The sequence below is a fragment of the Diuraphis noxia genome, unplaced genomic scaffold (genome assembly GCF_037042655.1).
Source record: "Diuraphis noxia isolate RWA-SAM2 unplaced genomic scaffold, SU_Dnox_SAM2 contig0007, whole genome shotgun sequence".
NCBI lineage: Eukaryota > Metazoa > Arthropoda > Insecta > Hemiptera > Aphididae > Diuraphis > Diuraphis noxia.
In genome coordinates this window covers 2,067,125-2,088,270 of record NW_028301717.1, presented here as the reverse complement: position 1 = coordinate 2,088,270, position 21,146 = coordinate 2,067,125, and the positions used below count along the sequence as shown (strand labels likewise).

At 26.4% G+C, this 21,146-nt stretch overlaps 2 protein-coding genes across 3 annotated transcripts; one reads left to right on the top strand and one right to left on the bottom strand.

Moving 5' to 3' along the window:
* The first annotated feature begins 126 nt into the window (after positions 1 to 126).
* LOC149054399 (uncharacterized) lies at positions 127 to 9,515 on the top strand. Of its 2 annotated transcripts, XM_089230393.1 has the most exons (10): positions 127 to 417; positions 487 to 574; positions 1,119 to 1,178; positions 2,349 to 2,569; positions 2,629 to 2,808; positions 6,358 to 6,683; positions 6,750 to 6,900; positions 7,503 to 7,598; positions 8,760 to 8,843; positions 8,911 to 9,515. In XM_089230393.1, the coding sequence occupies exons 1-10, from the start codon at positions 338 to 340 to the stop codon at positions 9,089 to 9,091; spliced, it is 1,467 nt and encodes a 488-aa protein (XP_089086519.1). In that variant the 5' UTR covers positions 127 to 337; the 3' UTR covers positions 9,092 to 9,515. The 2 variants fall into 2 exon arrangements, with proteins under 2 accessions (XP_089086519.1, XP_089086520.1); XM_089230394.1 differs by lacking the exons at positions 127 to 417; positions 487 to 574; positions 1,119 to 1,178 and adding an exon at positions 1,973 to 2,151.
* Positions 9,516 to 10,642: 1,127 nt separating this feature from the next.
* Positions 10,643 to 20,692, bottom strand: LOC149054398 (uncharacterized). Its single transcript, XM_089230391.1, has 8 exons — positions 20,354 to 20,692; positions 14,510 to 18,656; positions 14,093 to 14,290; positions 13,082 to 13,257; positions 11,554 to 11,708; positions 11,229 to 11,475; positions 11,016 to 11,170; positions 10,643 to 10,788 (listed from the first exon to the last, which is right to left on the bottom strand). The coding sequence occupies exons 2-8, from the start codon at positions 18,524 to 18,526 to the stop codon at positions 10,661 to 10,663; spliced, it is 5,076 nt and encodes a 1,691-aa protein (XP_089086517.1). The 5' UTR covers positions 18,527 to 18,656; positions 20,354 to 20,692; the 3' UTR covers positions 10,643 to 10,660.
* Between the last annotated feature and the right edge of the window lie 454 nt (positions 20,693 to 21,146).

The following is a 21,146-nucleotide window of genomic DNA, read 5'->3' as shown; positions in this document are numbered from 1 at the left end:
TTATTCCAAAAATTTCCACAAGCTAAACCGAAATTTGACCGAAATAGTATTTTGTTTATTTTTGTTCAGTTTGCAGCCGTGTTGTATTCGTAAAAATTTTGTTTATGCAAAATTCGTCCTTGAAATAAAGACACTTATTTGATTAGAAAAGTAAATAAAAATTATCTGAATAGTGAATTGTAAATCTACTGTTGATGAATTTAGTAAATTATCCATATCATTAATTGCTTTAGTTGTTATGTATTGACCTACGACACTAAAGTAACGATCTGTAGTCTACTAGTCTTTTTAGATATACGAGTAACATTAATACGAGTATCCCTTAACTATTGAAGTTATGGTAGATGTACCCGTTCAAGATATGAACAAAAATACATTTACTTGGCACAACAAGAATGGCTACAAATCTGCGAAAACGTAATTTTTATTATACTAAGTACAATAAAATCGAAGTACTTGACTTATAAATAATTTTTATTTTCTCAGATATAATTTATTTAATTATTTTACAAGCATTGAAGATTCACATTCAAAATATCTTCATTATCAAATGACCAAACCTTTGTCTATTAAAGTAAGAATAATACTCGACTTTTTTGTTAATGCTTTTATTTAATTAGTGGGTATGTTATCTAAAAAAAAAAATTAATTAGCAAATTTTATAATTTCATAACTAAGAACGTAGGTAAAATTGTAAATTTATTATTTTTAATGAAACAAAAAAAAAGTATCCTTTTAAATGATTATAATGAGGATCTAAACTAACTATATTTGATTCCTTTATCTCCTAAATTCTGATTTAATAATGATATTTTTATAAGTTAGTTTCAATTTAAAAAAATTTTTTCCTCAGTTACACAAGACAATTGATTTGTATTTTATTCGAGAATACTTGCTACTTTAAGCATCAATAAGCATATAGGACCTAGACTTCAAGTATATAGAACATTTCCATCTATAAATACAAGATACATCCATATAGATCAATCAAGATACTGCTCCATAAAATTTCATAATTTACCCATGGTACCTCTTCATCACTGACTAAATTAAAGCTAACTATAACAACATTATTTTAAATACAATTTTTAACTATTATTTATCTTAAAATATTTCAGACTCAACATGATTCTCCATGTAAAAGTGATTCTCCTCAACCATTTTATCATATTCATCAGGTAATTCACTTATTTAATTATTATTAAATTTCTTTTATTGTGTCATATTTGTTTTTATTTGTACAATCTATATTATATGTATAAAAAAAAAAAAAAATACAATAAGTACAATAAATATATAATATAATATAGGTCATCATGGTTGGCTTGGTGAAGAAACTATTCATTAATAGCAATTCATGACGGGATGGTGGACTAGTTAACTAGTCGACTACTAGTAGGTCACGGCACCAGCTATGCTTTAAATGTCAGCCAGGGTCACCCGGGATTGTTCTAGAAGAGAGGTTTTGAATGAGAGGGTTTCAGTGATTTGAAAGTTTAAGGTGGAAACGTTTATATAGGGTTTTGGCAACGTTTTTTTACTGTCGGAATGAGGAGGTCCCTGTGGAGGGTATCATTTGATACATAAAAGGGAAACAGTTATCTGTCTGAGGCATTTAGATTGAAATGTTTGGATTCGGTTTATATTGGAGTCTTTGGCTAATCCCCAGAGTTGAATTCCATAGGACCAGATAGGTTTAAGGAGTACTTTATACATAAGGATTTTATTGTGTAGTGAGAGATGTTTGGATGACAGTAGGAGGCAAAGATGTCTTTGACGATTATTTAGTATGAGTCATTTGTTACGTATGTGGGTAGCCCAAGTGAGTCGGCGATCGAGGTATAGACCTAGGTAACGGACATTTTGAGCGGTCGGGAGAGGTTGGTTGTTAAGAGTGATGGAGGGGCAGCTTATTGATCTGAGAGTGAATGTGCAGTGGATGGATTTGGATTCATTGAGTTTGAACCCCCAATCTTTGTACCATGTCGAGGTGGGTTTGGATTCCGCTGGATGCCCCGAGAGGGTCACGGTGGATAGCCAGGATGCTTTATCATCGGCAAAGTCACCAGTGATGGTGAGGTTGGTTGTGGGTTGGTCTGACGTGTACAGGTAGAATAAGAGAGGTGCAGAAGATGGAGTTGGAGAAGAAAGGTGTGTCATATTTAAAATTAATATTCTTTATGGTTAAATAAGTTATAAACATAATACATTGTTGTGTTTGACTTCAATTGAGCATTTTTCATTATTAAATTTTTGTAGTTCATAATATACTAGCAACTATCATCACATGAAAAATTATGTGTTTTTTGTACATTATAACTGAATTATTGGGGTATATTTTATCATAGGATTCAATTATTACACAAAAGTCAAGTCCAACACCAATTAGATTTAGTCCCCGTATGGGTTCTAACGCAATCAATTATGCACGCTCGAGTGCTACAAATCGGGTATCAATCACTCCCAATATGTCACCATTCAGCAGTTCTAATATAGATCAATCAATATCAAAAATTAGTGCAATGTTTCCTACTGCATCGGAATCCCACATACAATCGTTATTAAATAAGTAAGATAATATTTTAATTATATATATTTTTTTTTTAAATATAATGACAATTGTTTTAGATATCATAATAGAGAAGCTGTTGTTATTAGTGCTTTGCAAGTAGAAAAGCATCCAATTGCTACACCTGGACCATATACACCACCATCAATTAATCGTCATTATATGTTACAAGCAAATCCTTCACCCATGGCAAGTCCATTACCTAAACCTGCCCATTATTCTCCAAAAATGAAACTCAGGTAATTTTTTCAAATGTATTTAATTTCAAGGGACTACAATAGTAAAGTGATAGACCCTCATTAAAAAAATCAAATTGGAAGTGTTCAACATTAAATTAATCTTATTAGCTTAATTATTATTTTTTATAAAAAAGTCCAAATATTTTAACACTGATTATCTAGATATTTAACTTCTCAAAATTCTTAGGAAATTTTAGTTGATTTCAAATAAAATGTAATTAAGTATTTACCTCAGTTTGTAAGTATTTAACATTGTTTGATTTAAAAATAAAATATTTGGTCAGACTTATCCAAATAATTATTATGGGTAAAAACCAGATTTATATATTTTTTTACATATCCCTAATAAGTATATTATGTTGTCTTATGAAAGAAAAGATGTAGACAAGTCGTTCGATTGTGAGTTAGTAAAATATATTTTTTTCTTATTTGAAAATATTGCATGAGTTAAGGAACTTATAACGTGTTTTGTGAGATTAAGAAAAAAAATTAATTATTCTACTATTAATTTTAATATTTCGGTACCTGAAAAAATTATTTTTTTTTATCACTGACAAAAAGAAAACATGCAGTGGTATAGCATCTACCATAGTTTAAATATTTTGTTTTGCAATCACATATTTAATTGTGTTTATGTCATTTTTTAAGTTAGACAATTGCCTAGCAAAATAATAATAAAAAAAACTAGTTCATTTATAAAAGACAATTGTAGATTTATGTCTCATAAATTAATTGGTGGAAAATTGTAAAAAATTTTAAAATAATAGCAAGTAAGTCGTGGATATCGCTCTGCTGTACAGTAGGTTACTGTAATGGATGGGATTAAATTTGAATGCAATGATAGGTATCATTGTATACAAAAAACGATTCTGAACGGAGATGATTTGTCAGTCTAGGATATATTATATTTAAATATTGTCATATATTCTATTTTGAAACAAATAAATTATTTTTCATTTAGGACGCATTTTGAATAAGGCATGGTTAATCAATTTTTCCAAAAACATTGCATGTAGTTATCAAAATTCATAATACTTTATATTATCATAGATATACATATACCTGGTTTGAGGATAAATCATTATCATTACGCAATTTCATAAAAATTTAAAACTCAAACGCTCAAAACATTTTTCCTATAATGACGCTTCAAATTTTTTCTATAACTATTTGAAGAACAACTTATGGAAAACTTAATGTTAAATTTTATAACCTTAGGTATAAATACAAACAATATTATGAGTTTTGAACTACAAAATAATTTGCAAATATTCATGGTTTTGACGAATTTTTGTCAATATTTGAAATTCAAATGGTAATAAATATTTAATTTGAATTTCCAGTGGACATTTTTTTTGTGATAAAGATTAACAATTTTTTTAGGAATCTTGTATTATATTTTCAAATCTTAGATTTAAAAAGAAAATTTTTATGAATTTCTAGCTTAAAACAATTTGCTAATTTTTGTGATTATTACATATTATGTCAAAATTCAAAATTTGAATGCTTATAAAAAAAAATTGTGACTATAAATTTCTTTTATTTTTCAACTGCTATTGTAACAATATATTGAGAGCCTTGTATTAAATCTTCAATATTTTCTACCCAAAAAATAAATTTTTATCGATATTAATTTAAAAAAAAACTAATAATGATCGAAAATTGCATATACCTATGAATAGTACAACATAAGTCAAACATTTTTGAAAATTTCATGGCCGATAGAATATACTTATAAAAACATTCGGTGAAAATTTCATGTATCAATGGTCATTTGTTTTAAAGTTACATCAATAATCAAAATCAATTTTGTTGAAAAATGAGTGTGCATAAAATTTCCCGTTTTTCCCTTAATTTTTAGTTTGTTTATCCCGATTATTTAGAAAAATATATAAGAATTTTTTACTTTTGACCACCAAAGCAACTAGATTCACTTTCTGATCGAATAAGTTACTGAGTCAAAAATCGAAGCACTTTTACTGCCTCAAAACGAGATGACAGACACAAAAAAAAATATATTCATGGTTTTGACGAATTTTTGTCAATATTTGAACTTCAAATGCTAATAAAAGAAAATTGTGCCTATGTATTCTTATAATTTTTTAATCACTATAAGAATAACTTATGAGAAACTTTGTATTAAAATTTCAAGTATTTTTATAAGACCTAAAAAAATGTATCGACATTTCAAAAAAAAATTTTAGTAAAATTGAAAATTTTAGTTGTTTATAAATATCTCAAAAAAAGTCAAAATATTTTGAAAATTAAATCATGTAAAGAAAATGCCAATCTTAATAACTGGTAAAAATTTCTAAATTACTTGCAAATATTCGCGTTTTCGACAGATTTCGTAAAAATTTGAACTATAAACGCTTATAAAAAAAAATTGTGCCCATGTATTCTTACAATTTTTTAATCACTGTAAGACTAACTTATGACAAACTATGTATTAAATTTTCAAGTATTTTGATGGGGCCAAAAAAATTTTATGGACACTTCAAAAAAAAAAAAATTTCTGAAAAATTGAAAATTTCAGTTGTCTATAAATATCTCAAAAAAAGTCAAAATATTTTGAAAATTAAACTGTATATAGATATCACTAACATTAACATTTGGTGCAAATTTCAAGTATTTACAGTGATTAGTTTTTGAATTACAACCATATAAAAATATCGATTTGGTCGAAAACTGGTTTTGCGTAAAAATTCCCGTTTTTCTGTCATTTTTTTTTTTGGGTTTTTCTCAATTTTTTTGAAAACTATTGGAAAATGTTTACTTTTGACCTCTATAATGCACCAAGGATATTCACTTTTACATTGGAAACCACCCCCAAAGTTTGAAATTGAAGCATTATTTCGACTAGTTATGCTGTACACAGACACAAAAACAAACATAAAAAAAAAAATAACACACATCATTGTAAAATCAATACATTCATCACTTCGTTCAGAATCTAATACACATTTAAGTATTTATTAATGTTTATTGATTGTTTTTGAATATTGTTAATTTCTAAGAGAATATAAGTAATGGGAACATAAATCTGGTCTTTAACTATCTATTAGTATGTAATTATTACCTATTTTATTATCCTACAGTAGATATTGAAAACTACATTAAGAGTTTATCCCTTTAATTTATCTTTTTTAAATTTTTAAAACATTTTTCAACAACTGAATATTGTAGTTGATGGCTAAAGATACAAATATTAAGTGTATAATTGTATTTGTGAATGTTTTTGTGTGAGGCTTGAATTTAATTTGATTTGCCGCCATAATTTTTTTTTTCATTTACTTATTTTATTTTTATTTTTAGCATGAATTTTATTTTTGATGTTTCAGTATATGTAGTTAAATTGAATTGATAATTGTCTGATGTAATTAGACGATAGAAAATATTTTTTGTGGGCAAAATTTTACATTGATGGATTTATTTTAAAGCATGAGATGGTGAGTATTTTTTTAATATTTTTTTTTTTTGTTAAATTGATTATGCAAATTATGTTTTGTTTTCTTAAATTCCAATGTGTTTGTTTTATATTTCATATAGATATTTGAAAAGTGTATTTCCAGTTGTAGAAGAAACAGTACTTTTGGATACATTATGTAGTGCTGATAATAATGTTAATCAAGCGACAAAAACATTACTAACTATGGGATTCAACAAACGACATAACATTACAAACATTGTGCCTAAACTGCCTAGAGTTACATTAACCAACAGTGAAAATGATTTTGAAGAGGATGATATGTATTGGTTACGAAGAAAAGTGTGTGATAATTATGATAAAACTAAATCTACTTGTTCATCTTTGCCTGTTTCTTCTGTTGTATCAACACCAACCAAAAAAATGAATGTTGATGAACAGAGAAAAAGTAAAAATTAAAAACAAATTATAACCTTATGATTTAATATTTATTATTATTATTATTATTATTTAGTAAAACAAAGATTGCATGATAAATTTGATGATCAAGAAGAAAGAATTATAATTTTTGCTTTAGAAAGTACAGATTATAATGAATTATTAGCTGATCAAATTCTTAAAAATTATTTAGATAATGAATTCAAAACAAAGGATGAAAATGATGGGTAATATTATTAAAATAAAATTTACAGATTAAATATAGTGTTATAAAATGATCTTTTGAACTTGAATTCAATCTATTGCAATGTTCACTTATACAAATATAGTATATACAATTAAGAGGACGCCACACCCGCATGTGTTGTCTCCGTCGTACAAGTGCGTAGCATAGCAAATTTTACGCTCAGCATATCAAGTTTATCTCCGTTAATTTAAAATTTAGAGTGAATTGACCTATTATAAAAATTAAAGGCAAGATTATTACCGAGGGCATCTCATAGGCTTTTTATTATATTTTAATTTTAAACCGAGTTATGAGTATTTTTAGATATCAAAATAATTTACAATTTTAAAATAGTCATAACTCAGTTTAAAATTAAAATATAATAAAAAGCCTATGAGATGCCCTCGGTAATAGTCTTGCCTTTAATTTTTATAATAAGTCAATTCACTCTAAATTTTAAATTAATGAAGATAATCGTGATCTGCTGAGCGTAAGATTTGCTATGCTACACACTTGTACGACGGAGACAACACATGCCGGTGTGGCGTTCTCTTAATAATACATAATTTAAGAAGTTAATATTAATTTTATTTACTATTATAGTAAACTCAAAAAGGAAAATTCTAGTACCGACACAATTGGCAGTTTTGTTGTAATGAACATCAATAACTCTAAAACTGAAGCAAACAATTCTTTCTGGTAAGGAACTATTTGTGTTATATGTTTAGTAACAAGCGTTTAAAAATTATTGAATTACAAATGACCGAGAAAGGTTTGGCCGATTAGGTAATCAGTAATCTTCCCGACGGGCCTGTTTTTGTGAGGGCTGTTATAGGTACTTAGGTGTCCATGATAGGTATACCCATTAGTTATGGAGAAGGACTCGCTGCACGGATAAATACTAGGGAATGCCTAACACAAAACAACAAAATCTAAAAAATCTATGTTGAACATGTTCGAGTTGATTAATATCAGAAACAGTGTACGGATCCCAGACAACCGACCCGTACTCTAAAATAGGATGAACTAAAGCAAAATAATATAATGATTTTTATGATTTTGACAATTTAAAGTTTTTAGATAGATGCATAATGAACCCTAAAACTTTAAATGCTCTACTAGTGATCATTGCAATATTGACTTAAGACTTGGACTAAGGGTTTTAGCTATTTTAAAACCCAGGTCGGTGAGATTATCCAACGCCTTCAATTGTCAAACCAGAGATATTGCAGTCAAAAAGGATAGTAGAATGGGAACGAGTAAACGTCATGTCTGCATTTTGAAGCATATTAAAAAATTAATATGCATTAAGGTATTATTTAGGGGGAGAAGAAGTTACAATTGGGGTGTATGGGCACGTTAGGTTTGCTATTATTATTTTGTTATTATATTATATAGATTACATTGTGTAAGTGTCCACTTTACTGTATAAAAGTTTTATGCTTTTTGGTAATATCCTAAGAAGACTACAATAAATCGGCCTAGAAATCTACTTAAATTATTAATAATATTCCCTAATCTGGTTTATTTTTAATGGTTAACACTGGTTCCATATATTCTTATTTATTAATCATTCATTATAATATCTCATCTCACTTACTGGTCTTTCTTTTGTAAAAAATATAAATAAGTTTCATAAACAATTTCTTGGAAAAAAATTATAAATATATGTATTTAAGTCAAAATATACACAATTAAAAAAAAAAAATTATGTAAAAATACTACTTATTACCATTTAGTATAAATGGTATAATATATTATACTCAATTGTATTGCTTTTTTCATAGTTTTATTACTTTTAATTAAATTTATATTTCGATTTATAGTATAACTATTAAATATTGTTTTAACTGGGTTTAGTGAAATTCATTTTGAGAACCAGAAAGTAGCAGCAAAAGGTACACAAAAAAATTTGGCAAAAGGTCCCAATAAAGAATTATTGAGGTAAATACTATTTGTTACCAAACAATACTAAGTAATAACTTTACTAAGTAATATATTTTCTTTGCAGGAAAAATTCCTCATCTAAATGTGAGCATGATGAAAAAAATAGAGTGAAACCCAAAGGCCCGAATAAATCATTGTTGAGTAAAATTCATTCATTAGCAAAAGGACCAAATATGGAGTTAAAAAAAGGACCATCTAAAGGATTAGCCAAGGGTAGTATTTTCCATCGATTATTTAGGAAATAATTACTTATGCTATATGTATAACATTATTTATAATTAAGTACAGTGTTCTATTATATTTTCTTTGAAGGAATGTACTATGTAGGTAATTTAAAATTCTTTTTCTCTAGAATAATTTAATATTATTTTGTTACATAAGGTTGCTAATTGGTAGAACTATTTTATTGATTTGTTTTTTAAGTGATAGGTATCATATATTTTTTCATTTTCTCTAATAAGAACCAACTTTTTTACATATTTAAAACTCTATCTTTTGTAGGTAAATATTCAATATAATATAAGTATAAACAATAATTGTGTACTTCATGTTGAAAAAAATTGTATATTAGTGATTAAATAAAATCTTGGAATATGCTGTAAAATTAATTAATTATATTTAGCTTGTAAACTAATCATATTAGAATAAATTACTTGTTCAACCTTTTAATGTTTCTTTGTATTTGAACAGTTTAGTTGATTAAAATAGAATAAATCGCGTATTTACTCTTACGATTCACTTACCCAACCTTTATCAAAATCGTCTTCTGTTGCTTATGTGAAATTTAAGTTCCCCATTAGTATTACACAAATCACAATTATTTAATTAATTAAATAGTTTAAAATAATATATAAAAATTGTTTTTTGACTATTTAAACTATAATCCAGTTTCTTGATACATCTATAACTGTTGATACAAGGTGTAAAGAAAAGGCATAATAAATTAAACAGTTATTTCTAATTAAGAATTCAATTATAATATATATTATATATATTATTTAAAGACACTTGCTTAAAAAGCGAAGATCAATATTTTACTTTGTTAATACTGAAAAATAAAAATAAAATAAGTCGTGGAAGTCGCTCTGCTGTACAGTAGGTTACAAGTGGGTTACTGAAATTGATGGAATTAAATTTGAATCCAATGATATTCACAGATTTTTAAAATAACAATATTATTTTGGAGTAAATTGATTTAAATGTTAATAATTGTTTTCAAAATATATGATGTAGGTACTTGGAAATTTCCTAGTTATATTTCTTAAATTGTTAATTTTCTTTCTGTCATGGTATGTTCTCAACTAGTAATAGTATCAATATTTAAATTTGGTTTCTAATTTATTTCTGCTAGCCTTGTTGTTATATATATATAGCTGCTATATTATAGTGACAAAATGTTTTAGAGGGATGGAAACTTTTATAGAGCCTTTGATAATAAGTCCTTCTCTGATTTCTATCAATTATCAATTACGTCAAATATATTGATAAGTAAAATTTATCGTCACTGCTTTTAAAAATTGTTATGAATTAAATTTGCTTAACAAATTAAATGTTGTTACAGTTATGTCTATTATAAAATATGTGAACCACTAAATTTACTAATTACCCTATGCTGATCCTAGTCCACCACTAGGTATAGGGTCATAGTCATACTGTTTTAGTTATCTACACAAGTCTGACAGCCATGGAAACAAAATGTTAATTTGTTTTTTTTCATATATTAAAAAAAAAAAACATAAAAACGTGTGTTGTGACTGTTATTTTGTACTGCAAGTTTAGAAAAAAAAATATATATATATCAGTAAGTTATTTTTTTATTCATTATTATTAACTAATAAATCATAATGTTTAACTGTAAGCCTCGGAAATTCTCTTTCGCCTCTTTTATTGATTCTTTGTTGTAGTTTTTCCACTTCATATTTTCTTAAATAAATCAAAGTATCTATGAATAAAATAAAATAATAAGTCACAACTAAAATATTGTAAAATTATTTAAGATATATACCATATATTTATTATTATATAATTATATTTAACTAAAAATGTAACGCTAGTGGCCTGTGTTGTCAAAGGGGAAATTTATTAATGTAAATTTCAATAAAAAATAAATAAATTTATGACATCAGTGTTTGTAATATAAATTTTATTTTAAATTAAGTACTAATTTACCTCTAATGTTTTCTTTTATGTTTGATGGGACTTTTTTACTAACCCAAGAATGGAAAAAACCACAAATAACTTTACTGTTTGCACCTGGATATAATAAATTAGTTATTTCTATCCAATTCAAATCTGACCAATGCTTAGGATTTATTTTTTCTAATCTATAAAATGAAAATAATTTTTAATATTACTTTTAATATTTGGGGATCAGAAACTTACAAATCCATTATAATTAAGTTGAATGTTGACATTAAAATAGGTTTTTCACAAAATAACATGGTATATAAATATATCCAATGGTATCTAACTTTTTTATAAGTGAAATTTTCACCAAGTTCATTTGCAATTTCAATCCATTCATATTTTGTTATTGTCCGTTTTTTCAAATCTTTCCAGTGTTCTGTATTTGTTACTAATAGAATTTTTGTAAATAATTCTTGACGCATTTGATCGTCCCAAAAAAGTTCTAATGAAATGAAAAAATATTTTTAATTTACAAATTACCTTTAAATATACTTCTTAATATTAATATGATTTAACTCACTTTTACATTTGATATGTTGATCGTTTAAAACTTCAAGTCTTCTGTAAAGCTGTATTCTAGTTCTGTTTAAAATTAAACTTAGTACTGAAAATTTGTTTTTAATTGCATCACACTTGTCTACTTTCATAATTAATTGGTCTTCTTCTTCACTAAAACTACAGATGAAAGTAATACAGTAAAATTATAAATAAATAAATAACTAATATATAAAAAATTTGTGTTTACAAAATTCACATATTTTGTTATACCTTGTTAAAGCTTTTCTTCAATTTCATAAAAAATGATAATTTAAAACATGGTATTTATATAAAATATAATTACAAATTCTATACTGAATAACAACAATTTCAATCTAATACCACAAATTTGTATTTGTGAACATTTAAAGAAATTTAATTTGTTTTTCATATTCACTCATATTTAAATTAGTGTACAGTGGTTAAATGTAGCATAACAATAATTTATGTTTAAACCACAAATGAATTGTTATTAGTTTTATGAGCTACTTTGTTGTTCAGCATCTAAAAGAAGTATTTAAAAAATATCCTAAAAATGAATATTTTAATTTCTATAAAACTCGATTTGAAAAAAATTATTACAGGTTTAAAGTGGTCAACCCAGCATAAACAAATATATTTCTAATATTTTAGATTCTGAGCGATGAATGTATTGATTTTACCATAATGTGTTTTTTTTTTTATGGCTATCATCACATTTTGGGGCAGGAAAAGTGCTACGATTTTTGACTTCAGTACCTCGTTCGATCAGAAAGTGAAGAATCTAGTTACTACTTTGAGGGGGACAAAAGTAAAAAATACTTTTTCTAAATAATCTGGATAAACCTACAACAAATTAAGGCAAAATGGGAATTTTTACGCACAACCAGTTTTCGACCAAATCGATTTGGGTTTTTGATGTAACTCTAAAACAAATGACCGCAGATACTTGAAATTTTTACCGAATGTTTATATAGATATTTTCTATATTTGATACAATTTTCAAATTTGTTTTGAGCTGTTTACTGACATTTTAATTTTTCAACTTTTTTCTATAAATATCGATAACAATTTATTTGTTGGGTAGAAAAGCTTGAAAATGTAACATCAGGCTTCAAACACATTGCTACAATAGCAGTTGAAAAATATTAAAAATTCATAGACACGATTTTCTTTTTATAAACATTTATACTTCAAATTTTTACTAAATACGTAAAAATAACGGCAATGTTCAAATTATTTTAGATAGAAATTAATAAAAGTTTTTCTTTTAATATCTAAGATTTGAAAATTTTTAATAATCTATAATATATCATAGACATATAAACCATCTTCGCTCAGAATCGTTTTTCATATGCAATGATATAATATCATTAGATTCAAATTTATTTCCATCCATTACAGCAACCCACTTGTAACCTACTGTGCAGCAGAGCAACATCCACGACTCAACCGCTTTTTTTTTATAAATACTTATAAATATAAAACTCATTATTAAACTAACAAACTTATATGAGAAATAGAGAACTTACGGTGTTTTGTTTTGGTATTTGTTAAACAGCAAATTGAATCTATTATAAACAGAATATAATAATCGGTTAGGAAGTCCAGCTGATATATAACGGATAAATTGCATTCTTTCTATAGGACTCAAAGCCATTTCTAATCCATTGGATAAGAATGGTAGAATATTTGAAATATTGTATTCCTGAAAATGAATTATTAATATATAAATATATATAAAAATATAATACAAATATTACGAATAAATTATTCAATAAGGCATAAGTTAAATTTAATTATAACAAATAAAAAAAATTTAAACATTAACATTTTTTATTCTGATTTTATATTCAAATTACTTATCAATACTCTACTTTCTCTTCCAGTACCTTACCTCGTTATAAGAACCATATTTTTAGCCAAAAATGAATGTTAAGAGGACGCTACACCCGCTGTTTCACGCGGGATAGAACCGAGAAGGCTACAGTCATAACTAAGAAACAAAATTCTCACCATAGATAAAGGGGAATTTGACAGTGTAACATTGTTTTTATTTTATTGATATCAGAACTGAAAAAAGTTATTCGAGTTTGAAAAGTGCAAAAATAATGAATTTTGAAACAATAAGAACTTTTTTGTATTTGTGATATCAAAAAGTCGAAAACAATGTTGCACAGTAAATGTTCTCCTTATTATGTGGTAAAATTTTGTTTCTTAGTTATAACTGTATCTTTCTCGGTTCTTTCCTGCGCGAAACCGCGTTTGCAATGTTATGCACTTGTAAGACGGAGACAACACATGCGGGGAAAGCGTCCTCTTAATGGGAGATTTAAAACAGTAAAACTCATCTTTTTTTCCACATACCCCACACAATAGCAGTTTGAATGTTGACTGGTGCCACTATTGTCACAAGGTGTTAGAAATTTGAAAATGAGACTTCAGAATTTTAGCCCTAGTTGCACCACTGCACATTATACTAATAGAAGCTGTGATCATGTATCCTTTCTAGTTTTATCAAATAAATTATTTTAAAAACATACCTTTTGAAATTTTGACCAATATTCCTGAATCATATTATCTTCATCTTTATTAAATACTCCTAGTTTGATCAGAGGATTTTGCTTCTTTATAATATCCATTTTGTGTTTATTTGGTAATCTACATAACGTAGTCTCCAAAAAATGAATTTTATTTTTACAACATTCAGGTGGTAATCTTATTATTAAACCTTTTAAATCCTAGGTGAAATAAATAAAAAATATATAAAGTATGTATTATACTCTGTTTCATGAGAGAACAAGCCATTATGGTATATAATATGTATTGACATTAGAAAGTTACAGTGTGGTGATACACAGAAGCGATTAGTTTTGGTCAGCACATGACTCGTTCTCAGGTGAAATAGAGTATACATTATATAAAATTAAGAAAAATGTTAAGGCTATCAAGTGTTATACCTGTGCAGCATCAATTTTTTCAACAATTTTTTTCAAAATAATTTTCCCAACTGTTTTTAACAATAAAATATCCGATGCTCCCATTTTACATTCCTTATTTATAGCTTGCTTGATTTTTTTAGACAAATGCTCATTTATTTTTTTAAAATTAGGATGATTTTTTAGTGAAGGATCTTTATTGGTTAGATACTTCATTAAATTAAAACGTTTTAAATTACGGTCAGTTTTAATAATAGAAGATGATTTTTCAGAGTCAAGTAAGTCCAAAGAATTTAGCAGATTCTTTACTCTAAAACGGTCTTGGGAAATCATAGGCATTTTATTTTCACTATTACAGTTTGAAATTACAGTTTTTAGAATATTGTGCTTTTTACTCTTTTTAGATTCCTTATTTGCAAGATTTTCATTATCTAAGCTATAATTAATTTCTAATGAAGCAGATGATAATTTATTTTCCAACAAAATATCTGTCGGAGAGCTTCTGTAATTCACTTCATTATTGGTATTTTTTTCTATTGAGTTCAAACTTTTATTATGTTTTCTTTTCTTATTAGATTTTTTAGTTGCAATATTATCACTATCTACATAACATTTATTTTCCAACAAAATATCTGAGCTTAACTCAGACTGTATTCTTTGGTTTATATTTTCTCTGTAGTCAGGACTATTAATACTCTGATAATTAACTTTCTCATGTGTTTTTTCAAATATTTGTATTTCATTATCATGGTTTGTTTCTAATTCAATTGAATTTAAACTTTTACTATGATTTTTCTTCTTTTTAGTTTTTTTGGTTGGCAAAGCATTTATTTCAGACATAATTGTTTGGTTTATATTATCCACGGAATCTGAAACATTAATATTTTGTTCATTATCTTTTTCGTACATTCTGTAATTCACTTCATTATTGGGATTTATTTCTATTGAGTTCAAACTTTTATTATGTTTTCTTTTCTTATTAGATTTCTTAGTTGCAACATTATCACTATCTACACTACATTTATTTTTCAACAAAATATCTGTCTGAGAGCTTAACTCAGACTGTATTCTTTGGTTTATATCTTCTCTGTGGTCAGAGCTATTTATACTCTGATCATTGACTTCCTTATGTGTTTTTTCAAATATTTGTATTTCATTACCATGGTTTGTTTCTAATTCTATTGAATTTAAACTTTTACTATGATTTTTCTTCTTTTTAGTTTTTTTGGTTGGCAAAGCATTTATTTCAGACATAATTGTTTGGTTTATATTATCTACGGAATCTGAAACATTAATATTTTGTTCATTATCTCTTTCATACATTCTGTAATTCACTTCATTATTGGTATTTTTTTCTATTGAGTTCAAACTTTTATTATGTTTTCTTTTCTTATTAGATTTTTTAGTTGCAACATTATCACTATCTACATAACATTTATTTTCCAACAAAATAACTGAGCTTAACTCAGACTGTATTCTTTGGTTTATATCTTCTCTGTGGTCAAGGCTATTAATACTCTGATCGTTGACTTCCTCGTGTGTTTTTTCAAATATTTGTATTTCATTATCATGGTTTGTTTCTAATTCTATTGAATTTAATCTTTTACTATGATTTTTCTTCTTTTTAGTTTTTTTGGTTGGCAAAGCATTTATTTCAGACATAATTGTTTGGTTTATATTATCCACGGAATCTGAAACATTAATATTTTGTTCATTGTCTTTTTCGTACATTCTGTAATTCACTTCATTATTGGGATTTATTTCTATTGAGTTCAAACTTTTATTATGTTTTCTTTTCTTATTAGATTTCTTAGTTGCAACATTATCACTATCTACACTACATTTATTTTTCAACAAAATATCTGTCGGAGAGCTTAACTCAGACTGTATTCTTTGGTTTATATCTTCTCTGTGGTCAGAGCTATTTATACTCTGATCATTGACTTCCTTATGTGTTTTTTTAAATATTTGTATTTCATTATCATGGTTTGTTTCTAATTCTATTGAATTTAATCTTTTACTATGATTTTTCTTCTTTTTAGTTTTTTTGGTTGGCAAAGCATTTATTTCAGACATAATTGTTTGGTTTATATTATCTACGGAATCTGAAACATTAATATTTTGTTCATTATCTCTTTCGTACATTCTGTAATTCACTTCATTATTGGTATTTTTTTCTATTGAGTTCAAACTTTTATTATGTTTTCTTTTCTTATTAGATTTTTTAGTAGCAACATTATCATTATCTACATAACATTTATTTTCCAACAAAATATCTGAGCTTAACTCAGACTGGATTCTTTGGTTTATATCTTCTCTGTGGTCAGGGCTATTAATACTCTGATCATTGACTTCCTCGTGTGTTTTTTCAAATATTTGTATTTCATTATCATGGTTTGTTTCTAATTCAATTGAATTTAAACTTTTACTATGATTTTTCTTCTTTTTAGTTTTTTTGGTTGGCAAAGCATTTATTTCAGACATAATTGTTTGGTTTATATTATCCACGGAATCTGAAACATTAATATTTTGTTCATTATCTTTTTCGTACATTCTGTAATTCACTTCATTATTGGGATTTATTTCTATTGAGTTCAAACTTTTATTATGTTTTCTTTTCTTATTAGATTTCTTAGTTGCAACATTATCACTATCTACACTACATTTATTTTTCAACAAAATATCTGTCGGAGAGCTTAACTCAGACTGTATTCTTTGGTTTATATCTTCTCTGTGGTCAGAGCTATTTATACTCTGATCATTGACTTCCTTATGTGTTTTTTCAAATATTTGTATTTCATTATCATGGTTTGTTTCTAATTCTATTGAATTTAAACTTTTACTATGATTTTTCTTCTTTTTAGTTTTTTTGGTTGGCAAAGCATTTATTTCAGACATAATTGTTTGGTTTATATTATCTACGGAATCTGAAACATTAATATTTTGTTCATTATCTCTTTCGTACATTCTGTAATTCACTTCATTATTGGTATTTTTTTCTATTGAGTTCAAACTTTTATTATGTTTTCTTTTCTTATTAGATTTTTTAGTAGTAACATTATCATTATCTACATAACATTTATTTTCCAACAAAATATCTGAGCTTAACTCAGACTGTATTCTTTGGTTTATATCTTCTCTATGGTCAGGGCCATTAATACTCTGATCATTGACTTCCTCGTGTGTTTTTTCAAATATTTGTATTTCATTATCATGGTTTGTTTCTAATTCTATTGAATTTAATCTTTTACTATGATTTTTCTTCTTTTTAGTTTTTTTAGTTGGTAAAGCATTTATTTCAGACATAATTGTTTGACTTTTATTTTCAAAGACATCAGAATCATTAATAATTTGTTCATTATTTTGGTGATCCCCATCATTATTTGTGTTTAATTTTATAAAATTTAAACTTACATCATGTTTTTTCTTTTTCTTAGATTTCTTAATAGCAACACATTTATTTTCCAATGAAATATATAATTCATGCTGAATACTTTGGTTTACATTTTCTCTCGCGTTTTCTCTAAAATCAGAATCATTAACTTCTTCATACACTTTTTCAATTATTTGATTTTCTGTTTCATTAGTGTTTAATACTATTGAATTTAAACTTACATCATGATTTTTCTTTTTTCTTTTTTTTATAGGAATATTCTCATTAACATAGTTACAATTATCACCAAATGAAATACCTGCTAAAGTATTTTTTTCAGACTTTCTTTTCCGGTTTACATTCTTCTTAGAATAAGATCCAATTATATTTCGTTTATTAACTTTTTCGTAAGTACTTTCTAACAATTTCATTTCTACATCATTGGTTGTATTTAATTCCATTAAATTTAAACATTTGACAAAATTCTTTTTATTACTTAGTTTTTTATCATTTTCTGTTAAATCAGAACCATTAATATTTTGTTCATTAACTTCTACACAAGTTCTATCAACTAATTTGGTTTCTGCTTCATTAGCATTTAAACTTTTATGGTGCTTTTTCTTCTTTTTAGGTTTCTTAGTTGCTAAAGCATTTATTTCAGACATTTTCTTTTTTTTTCTTAAATTTACTGTGGAATCAGAATCATCAATTATATTCTTTATTTTTTTCTTGTAGTGTAATTTACTTGATTAATGGTATTGCAGAACTTCCAGTTTTTTTTTTTTTTGTTGTTTCCTGAAATTGTATGAATATATATAATAATTAAATTCTGAACTAGTAATTTGAGTCATAAGTATCTTAAGTTTGGATGAGCAGAGCAGAGTGCTACAGGTATAGCCATATATTTATCATACGAAATATATATATATATATATATATATATATATATATATATATATAGCCATATATTGGTTAGTTCACTAGTATGCTGACTGCTCTGTTCATCGATATATTAAATATCTACATATAAGGTTATAGATCAAAATGCTTAGTAAACTCTGCTTAGGAATATGAAATTAAAACTGTATGTTTCCATTCAAAAGATTAAACATTTTAAAAATTTATAGCAATTAAAAATAGTTAATTAAAACATATTTTTCCCAAACATTTTGTTCGTAACAATTTAAATTTATGTAAAAGAAATAGGCTGTCATGCATTATGCCAGCGTTTCTTAAACTTTTTTATCCGTGGAACCCCTAATTCTTTTTACCTTTTTAGTTTTTTTTAGGATTATTTGCAAATAAATTATAATATTAAGTAGAAGTATAGATTATTGAATATATAGAGCCCGATATAGAGTTAGCTGATAGATTATTCCATATGGCTTATACATTATTATTTAATATACAAGTATTATTTTCCATAATGGATATTTTAAAGTAATTTTCTTGAACATTTAAAAAAAATTACTTAAGCTTCGCGGAACCTTGAAGTGATCTACCCTAAGGTTCTGCGGAACACAGTTCAAGCAGTCTACCAGCAAACACGTTCGGTTAGGTCCTGGCCGGTTTTTATATAGACTTTATATATTTATATTATAAAGTTTATCTTTAATAGATACACTTTAATCTTTTTCTTCGGTCAATATTTTATGTTTAATGTCTTATACACAGATAACAATACTTCAACATTTTGTAAAAGTATGTGCTCAATGGCTCAATACGTCATTTATTGTGCGACACCACAACTTATATTTTATACACTTAATATGTTGGCAAAAGATTTTTATTTAATTATTAGTAGTGAAGAATCAACCACAAGTTTTTTAATTGGCAAAAATTTTGTGGCAAATAATGAAAATGCCCAATATCTAAGTGTGAAAGTGGTATGAATTTATACCTACGTAACGAGAGAGGTAAGAAAAGGAGATTTTTACGTTGCAAGAGAAAGGGATGTCAAACAATGCACAGCTGAATGTGAGAAAATTATATTCATATATTCATTTAGCTTATTTTTTCATAATTGTGTGTACTATTATAGGAAAGATAATGCTTTTTTTGATAAACACATTTTTTATAATTAATTTTTTACTAGGTATTACTACTACAATAATTATATTATAATATTATGATATAATTTTTAATTTATTTATTTGCGGTAGACTGCATACTATATTCGTAAATCACCGGTAGACCGCATACTATATGACAACCAAGAAATATTTTCAAAAACTTTAATTGTTTCTGAAATAATTAGTGTCTCTCATTAAATGGAACACCATGCTTACAACAGTGTTACCGAGATCTATTCGGGAGATTAATTTTAACGTTTTTTGAAAATACTTTAAATACTTAGTATAGGCAGTAACAAATAAAAATTATTTTTCAAAAACGTTAATAGTTTCAATTGTTAATTGATAAAAGAATCACTTACTATATATTATGTGTATAAAACTGAGTCAAAATAATACTTATAAATAAAAATCATTCACCTGTTATAAATGTACCTATGAAGTAGGTATTTTTATGTAAAAACTATGAATGCAATAACTAAAAACTAAATTAATAAGGTCAGACACTCGGACATCCTCGCACGTGCAGCATGGATTTAAACTTTAAAAAATAAAAACCGAATACGAATAATACGACATACGATACGAATACCCGAATACGAAAACCAAACACAACTGCCTTAAGTAAAGATAATATAATGCATCAAATACTCAAATGTAAGAATGTAACTGTCGAATGCCGATGGTTTATTTTGTCGAAATCCACAACACCGAAAACTGAATAGAACCAACTCTACATGATAACTGGAAACACAGACTTCTATAATAACAGGGGTACGACACTCTGTAGTCTGTGTATTGGCAAAATCGGGTGACTGTGGCCTTGAACACGGTCTCCTGGAGGGCGCGGCATACGTTATCAATTAAATATATCATATTCATATCAATATCACCGCTGAACATTGATTACCACAAAACGATATTTGTAGTTTGTATAGTACAGTACTTGGTAATTTTACCAAGTTTGAATGTTTTAGCATTAAAATGTAAAATAAATTATTTAATCAGGGCCGGCGTTAGGGGGAGGCAAAAACGGGGCATTTGTCCAGGACCTCGTGCTTAAATATATTTTGTATAAAAATCTTGCAATAAAATAAAACAAGAATATAAGTAATATTAAATTAAATATGTATAATATTTTGAAAAGCAACGTGGTGCGGTAAAATTACAAAACCTTTGTATACCTTAATATATATTTTGGAAGTTGTCTGTT

Excerpts from the sequence above, each read along its gene's own strand:
- LOC149054399 (XM_089230393.1), top strand. The coding sequence starts at position 338 with ATGGTAGATGTACCCGTTCAAGATATGAACAAAAATACATTTACTTGG. Across the intron at positions 6,684-6,749 it reads TGTTGATGAACAGAGAAAAA|TAAAACAAAGATTGCATGAT; the intron begins GTAAAAATTAAA and ends ATTATTATTTAG. Across the intron at positions 6,901-7,502 it reads ACAAAGGATGAAAATGATGG|TAAACTCAAAAAGGAAAATT; the intron begins GTAATATTATTA and ends TTACTATTATAG.
- LOC149054398 (XM_089230391.1), bottom strand. The coding sequence starts at position 18,526 with ATGTCTGAAATAAATGCTTTAGCAACTAAGAAACCTAAAAAGAAGAAA. Across the intron at positions 14,291-14,509 it reads AAAAAATTGATGCTGCACAG|GATTTAAAAGGTTTAATAAT; the intron begins GTATAACACTTG and ends TATTTCACCTAG. Across the intron at positions 11,709-13,081 it reads AAATACCAAAACAAAACACC|TTTTAGTGAAGAAGAAGACC; the intron begins GTAAGTTCTCTA and ends TTTCATCTGTAG.